Source organism: Saimiri boliviensis, chromosome 12, assembly GCF_048565385.1.
Source record: "Saimiri boliviensis isolate mSaiBol1 chromosome 12, mSaiBol1.pri, whole genome shotgun sequence".
Lineage (NCBI taxonomy): Eukaryota > Metazoa > Chordata > Mammalia > Primates > Cebidae > Saimiri > Saimiri boliviensis.
The window spans coordinates 101,522,426-101,529,316 of NC_133460.1; the positions used below are offsets into that span (position 1 = coordinate 101,522,426).

Sequence of the window (6,891 nt, forward strand, 5' to 3'; positions counted from 1 at the left end):
TAGAGTGTCCAGAAACCAGCTCCTAAATAAACCAAGAATTACGCAGTGGGGAAATCGAGGAGGAGGGTCTGAGGGGCAGACAACCAGAGGGACAGACAGAGAAACAGTGAAACACTCAAGGAAGTGGAACAAATCGTCGTGGCCAGGCGTCACTGCCTCTCCGCAAACCCCAAATCCGCCCCCAAATCTCATCCCAGGCGCTCAAGGTACCAGTCGCAGGGCCCCGCACTATGGGGGCTGCCACCCTCTCTGTGCCCGGAGTCCCCACGCCGAGACTTATCATTTGCTGGCTCTTTCTTTTCTTTTCTTTTCTCCTTCAAATATAAGACAAAAATACACCTCATTTATCATCATAGATATATATATTTCACTCTCACCACATAAATACAAAACATCCAAATATCCGGAACATTCAGAACAAAGTTAGTAGCCTGGATTCAGTGACACCTACCCGCGTTTGAATCGTTCATTTTTTTCTTCACTATTTGCCTAAAAAAAAAAAAAAAAAGCATGAAAAAGAGGTGGGGGGAGTTTTCGACGTAAATAATTTACAATAAAATTACTTTTAAAAAAATGTTTTTCGCTTGTTTCAGATGGACGAATACATTCTCACTGCGGCACCTCGCAGTCAGGGTCTGTGATTTTGGTTAAAATGTAGGTGGCCGTGGATGTAGGGACGATCGCTGCTGCGCAGGGTAAGGAAAGAGGGTGTCGCGGTCCTGGTTCTGACTTGGGACCACTGAAACCCTAAGACTGGGGAGGCGAAGGGAGTGTCTTTCCTATCAATCACAGGGGACGCTATCCGGATTCTGAGACTACTGCTAGGGGAAGCCCGACAGCCCAGCGGCGTCCCTGCCTCCCCTTCCGCAGAGAACTGCTCAGAAATCCAAGCGTTTCCTGTGTGCAGGAAGGGTTTTGTGAATCCGGGAGTTTGAGAGAGGAGACAATGAATGCTGACTCGTTTTCCAAACCGAGCGATTGTGGCCGAAGCTATGAGCCTGGGAGGCCGTATGATGAAGCGCCGGCGCCCAGGCTACCGCCGAGAACCTGCTTTACTCTTTCCTGAAGGAGTGGGAAGCTGTCGGCCACCGCCCCGAACAGGCTCGGAGAAATGATTCTGAATTTTCTTTCATTAGCGACGTTGGTTTTTCCTTTGCTTTTCCCCCATTAAATTCCTGTTTAAAGTTACAACACCCAGAACCCTAATTTTGCATTGCCCTGAGGGGCATTCGCTATCCTGAATTTTCTTACACCTTCCAAACTTCATCATTACGAGTATTTACAAACTGGTTCCACTTCATCTGGTTTTACGTAGCAATTGCCTTTATTGCTGATTAAATCAAATTTATTAGTGTCGTTGCCTACCAGGACGTTTGTTACTGTTTCCTGGGGTCGGGGGTTGTGATTGGAATTGCTCTTTAGGGAAGAAAACCGGCAGGATTCGTCCCGCCAGGAAACTGCAAGCGTACCGACTAGCCCGAGAGGTCCGCAAAGCGGGGCTCAGGAGCTCCCACAAGCCCTGGTTTCTCTGGCAAGAGGAAGGAACGTCTTCTTTTTTTGGTCTAAAGAAACCTACAAGCCCCTAGGATCTGCCCGCAGTTTTCCTGTTTCAAATATTCCTAGGAATAGTCGGCAGCGGCAGCAACCGCCAATCTAGAGCAAGTGTCCTGTGCTTTGGACTTAGTCTTTTCCTTCCTGGGCTGGGCAGGCGTCGGGGCATCAGGTTGACTGACTCGGGCATTTTCCCCAATTCTTTGGATCTCTCCTGGATTCAGAAGGAAGCTGGGGGTTGGGGAGGAATCGCGGAGGAAAGCTAGAAAAAAAATAGCCCAAATGATATGGAATTGGTAGCAGAGCCGGGTGGGAAAAGAGAGCTGTCTGAGGCCTGGTGGGAGCCAGGAGCCCAGCGCAGGAGCTCTGGGCACCTAACGCGAGTGAGTCCATAAATATCACCACAATAGATACTATAAATATAAATACAGGGAAACACTTAAAATCAGTCCAGCGCTTTTTTCTCGGCCCCTTCTTTATTGTTGGTCCGGGAGTAAGGCTCGAAGGCCGAGGAGCTCAGATATCGGGCGGAGAGTTCTTGCAAATTCCCAGCTAGCGAACCAGCCATTGTCAACGGGGCGGAAGACAGGCGGCTGGCGACGGAGCCGAGCAGAGAGGGCACTGGCAGGCTGAAGATGCTGTGGCCCGCGGCCGGGGCGCCTGCGTGCAGTGCTCCCGGCCCGGCTGGCCCAGGGCCTGGAGCGCCGCCCACAGCCGGCGGGTGCGGGGACGCGGCGCCCGCTGGGCCCGGGGCGGCGGCTGCGGCTGCGGCTGCCGAGCCGGCGGCGGCGCCCGCGCCCAGGGCGGGTAGGCTGGGCCCGCGCAGCGCGGAACCGAGAGCGCCCGTGGCGCAAGGCGGCAGCAGCGTGGGCAGGCCGGGCGGCGACAGCAGACGGCCCTGCTCCAGCAGCCGTAGCACGCTGCACGTGGCCGCTGTCTCCGACACCACCGAGCGCAGCTCCGAGTCCTTGCCCTGGTCCTTCTTCTGCTTGGTGCGGCGGTTCTGGAACCAGACCTTCACCTGCGCGACGGGGCGCGGGGAGAGTGGGAGAGAGGGGCAGGGAAGACCAGCGTCAACCGAAGCGAGCTCCTGGGGCGCGCAGCTCCAGGGCCCTCCCCACGCCCCAGCCCTACCCGCAGCCCCACCTAGCAGCCTGCGGGATCAGGGCACCGGCGCTGCTGGGGGAGCTGGCGCCGCCACGAGGGGGACACAGCTGTTCCACCGGGCTGCGCTTCCGGGTCAGGAAAGCAGGCCCAGGCCGGCGCCGCTAACACAGAACAAAGTAATAAAATACCCACGGCGGGAACTCTAAGGAAGACCGGAAAGAGTTTCACTGGGCTCCCGGGCTACCCCGCAGCCGGGTTTGGGGCTCACAAATCTCTGAATCAGTGTGGCCCCAAAGCCGGAATTTCCGGTGGAGGGTATGAGGCCCGATGGGTGCGGTGAAGGAAGAGCGCAGAAGGAAGAGGGAAGTGGGAAGAGAGGCGGGGAGGGAGTGTTGCCCAGCCTTTTTTGGACCCAGGTCCTTGGCCCAGTGGGCTCGGATTTAGTCCTAGAAGCACTACCCCTGGTGAAGGCTACAAAGACAACCATCAACTAGCAACAAGCAGGGAAAGTGGCTGCAGGAGAATAATGTGTGCGGGAGACTTTATATAGACTGAGCTCTCTGCACCTCCTCTCAACAGATAGCTTCATTGAAGGGTCTGAGTGATAATCTTAATTTACCACTCCACTGCTCTGGGTCATGAACTTGGAATCATGGGAGGAAGTCGGGAGGCTACGGTGGACTAAATACTCCCCACTAACCTCCCCTTTTGCTCTTCTGCCTCTCTTCAGGCCTAGCAGTGGCCTGGAAGAGTTTTGCAGCGATAGGGAAAGACTATCCTGCCTAGATTTTATAAACTAAGAGGGGTAGTAGCAGAGGGAATACGAAAAGCTACCACACCAACTCAAGACTCAAAAAGAACACCCCATCTGTTTTATCAGGACTCAGCTTTCGGCCCAGATCCCAGACCCAAAATGCTTTCCACCTGCTTCAAGGTTGGGCATGGGAAAAGGGATTGATCTTCAGAAAGAAGGTTGCCTTAGCTAGGCCAAGCTGGTGGCATGGCACTTGGCAAGTTCTTGGGCCCTCTCCTGGGCACAGAGCCCACATGGCCAGCTCCTGAGGCAGCATATGGATTTAATGTAAAGGGAAAGATCTAAAGCATAATCAACAGTACTGGCTTCCGGTCCTAGATCTGCTTCCCATCAGATACCTCACACATCACTGGTACAGAAGACAGGATTTCCTAGGTGCTCAGGGCTGGGGCCAGCTCAGGACGGGAAAAGCCTTCCTTTAGTGGTCTGGGCAGCCTGATCTGCACAGGCAGGTCTCCAGGAGAGTGTACACCTTTCTAAGTCCTAGGAGTCACCCATGGTGCTGGAGCAGGGGGAGTTAGCCCTAATCCCACTCCTGCAGAATGGGTCTGGATGCTGTGTACAGCTGGGTGGGCCCACAAGGGGTGGGGCCTAGAAATCTAGCCAAAATGGGGTACCTCAAACAAGGACAAAAGTCAGTTCTTTGTGGAGCAGAAGCAAGAAAGAAATGTTCAAAACCAGAGACCAATAAGAATTCCGAAAGGATAGGATCTGGGGCCTCCTAGGCCTATGCCAAAGTGGATAAAACATGGGCCCTGGAAGATTTGGGGATGGCAGGAAGGGTGGGGGGAAGGGATGTATTATTTAGGGGAAGGAAGCCTTAGGCCTTTCTTACCCATCCTTCCCATCTCCTCCACCTCCCAAGGGGAGCTCTGTCCAGAGCAGGTTATGTGGTGAAGAGCAGGCTAGGCAGGGGTGGTGGGGAGGTAGGCTGGTGCAGAACTGTGTGCGGCCTGGCCGCGGGGTACCTGGGTCTCGGAGAGGTTGAGCTGCCGGGCGAGCTCGGTCCTCTCGCGGCCCACCACGTACTGGCAGCGCTGGAACTCCATCTCCAGCCGATAGAGCTGCTCCGCGGTGAAGGACGTGCGCGTCCTCTTAGGCCGGTCCAGGTCCAGGCCCTTGGGCAGGATGATCTCTCGGATGGACCCCTTGGCATCTGGGGAAGGGAGATGTCAGCCGCCAGAACCCTCCCGTCTCCCTCCACCTCCTTGGTCCCAGCTGGCTTTGGGGACAGAGTCCCCAGAAGCGTGCAGTTTTGGGGAAGTGGGGAGCGGAGCGCGACCACAACCAGGTAGCAAAGACACTGTGTGGAGGGCAAGGGGACTAACTCCATACCGCTGGCGGAAGGAGGGACCACACTTTGTCTTTTTGCAGAGCCCTTCAGACGGGAAAGAAAAAAAATCCAATCAATTCCAAATAGGCTGAGGTTCCTTCCGGCCTGGGGGGCCTCGGCTGCGCTGTCCCCGTCCCCTGTAGCCTGAGGGTACACTCGCCTCCCAGCCCGGGTTCTGCTGGCCCCAGCTCAGGGCACGTTGACCGTGCTCCAGCCGTCCCCACCCCCACCCCCACCCCCGGGTCTCCTTCCCTCCGGAGTCCGCGTGGCGGAAGGAGGAGGGACTGAGTCGGGGCCGGTGGGGCCCGGCGATCTGCTTGCTGGGGCGGCGCTGGGCCGGGGCCGGGCCTCGCAACCTCAGCCGCCCGAGCTAAACGCACGCCGCGCATCCGAGAGCTGCCGAGCCGAGCACCAAAGCCGCAACGGCGGCTCCGCAACCCAGCCCAGCTGCCTCTCCTGGTGGCAGCGGTCAGGCACCGATCGCGTCGCTCGGGCCCTCGGCCCAGTGCGCTAACTGGCAGGGCCGTAGCCCGCGATCGGCGGCTGTTCTCCGGGACTCGCGCTCCCCCTTGGGTGTGCTCAGCCCTCCAGAGCGCGGGAGTCCCCTGGCCGGTTCCCGGCAGATCCTCCGGCCCATGGAGCGCGCACATCTTCTCCGGGAATTTTCAGCTCCTTTCCCGGGTCAGAGGCCGCAGTCCGATGCCGGCTGCACCCGCGCAGCCCCTCGTCTCCCCCAGGAGCCCGGTCCGCAGGGCCCCTCAGGGTGTGGAGGGCCGAGGCCCCTGGAGAGCGCACCGGGGAGTCCCGGGAGCCTCTCCCCAGCCGGACCCGGGGCGGGGAGGGCCAACAACTTTCTCCCAAGTCCCAGCTGGCACTCCTCCCCATCGGCCTGAGTCGGCGGCAGCGCGCAGCTCGGGCCGAGGACTCGACCCCAAAGAACACGCCCGCCAGCCCTGCCCATTCCTACCTCGGACCAGGATCCGGCGGCAGTAATCCGGGTCGGCTGCGGAATTGGATTTACTTTTGTTACAATCCTCAGCAGCGCCGGACGCAGAGAAGGCGCCCTGCGGCTCCTTGAGGAAGGCGGCTGGGAGGTTCCCCTCCGCGCTCTTGCTCTCCCGACTCTCCTTGTGCGCGTTTTTCGAGACCCGGGCAGCCTCGGCGTCCGAGTGGCATCGAACGTCCATTTTGTCTGGTTTCCCGAACATAGGCAAGAACAACAACAACAGAAAGGGGGGAAAAAAGCCAAAAAAAAAAAAAAAAAAAAAAAAAAAAAAAAGGAGAAAAAAAGAAGCGGAAAAAGGGGACAAAACCCCCGACAACGCGGCCCGTACGCCCAGCCCGGCGACCGGCAAGCGGCAAGAATGAATGTCCCCGCGGGGCGGCTTCGGCGGCGGCGCGCGGGTCAGCGGCGACTGGAGAGTGGCTCGCTCGCCGAGAGGCGGCCAGTCTGGTCCAGGATCCCGATGGAGCTGCGGCGAGGAGGCCTTGTCAGCACCCGCGTCCTCTGAGCACGTCCAGTGTCCCCAGCCTGGCGATCAGGTAGCGAACAGCGCAACTCCGAAATGCTGCGGCTCCCGCCTGTTTCTGAGACGGCGAGTTGTAGTTGTCCTGCACCCGGGGGGACGCACACTCGCTGTTGCAATTGATTACGGGTAATTTCGCAGCCCCCACGTTTCGGTTACCTCATGAATACACTAAATTGTTTGGATAATATATCAGATCGTAATGGATGGTTTCTGTCCTTGTCCCCAATCAAGTAGGGGTTTAGCCAGTGAATAAACGGAAATGATTGGTCTTGCTTTGAGGAAACACACAATCAAAGACCCACACTTCCAGAAAAACTTTTGACAAGATTCATCCTGAATTGTTAGTACCATTAGCAGGCATTATTAACTTTCCTTTTGCCTTTGACCCTCCTGCTCACATACTGGCTAGAGGGGTTTTCTCCACACTCGCCAGATAGAGCTGAATGAGGGGTGGGAGGGGGAGAGGAAAAAAAAAAAAAACACCCTTACACACCCGCAGCAGAGGAAAGCAGTTGCCTGGGGGTGGGGAAGAAAGGGGGGGGAGATAAAGTTTTCCC

At 57.2% G+C, this 6,891-nt stretch overlaps 1 protein-coding gene across 1 annotated transcript; it reads right to left on the reverse strand.

The window, feature by feature from the left end:
- Positions 1 to 330: 330 nt before the first annotated feature.
- VAX1 (ventral anterior homeobox 1) lies at positions 331 to 6,535 on the reverse strand. The gene is made up of 3 exons (XM_039465293.2): positions 5,773 to 6,535; positions 4,441 to 4,628; positions 331 to 2,572 (listed from the first exon to the last, which is right to left on the reverse strand). Exons 1-3 carry the CDS (start codon positions 6,011 to 6,013, stop codon positions 1,997 to 1,999), a joined length of 1,005 nt encoding a protein of 334 aa, XP_039321227.1. The 5' UTR covers positions 6,014 to 6,535; the 3' UTR covers positions 331 to 1,996.
- Between the last annotated feature and the right edge of the window lie 356 nt (positions 6,536 to 6,891).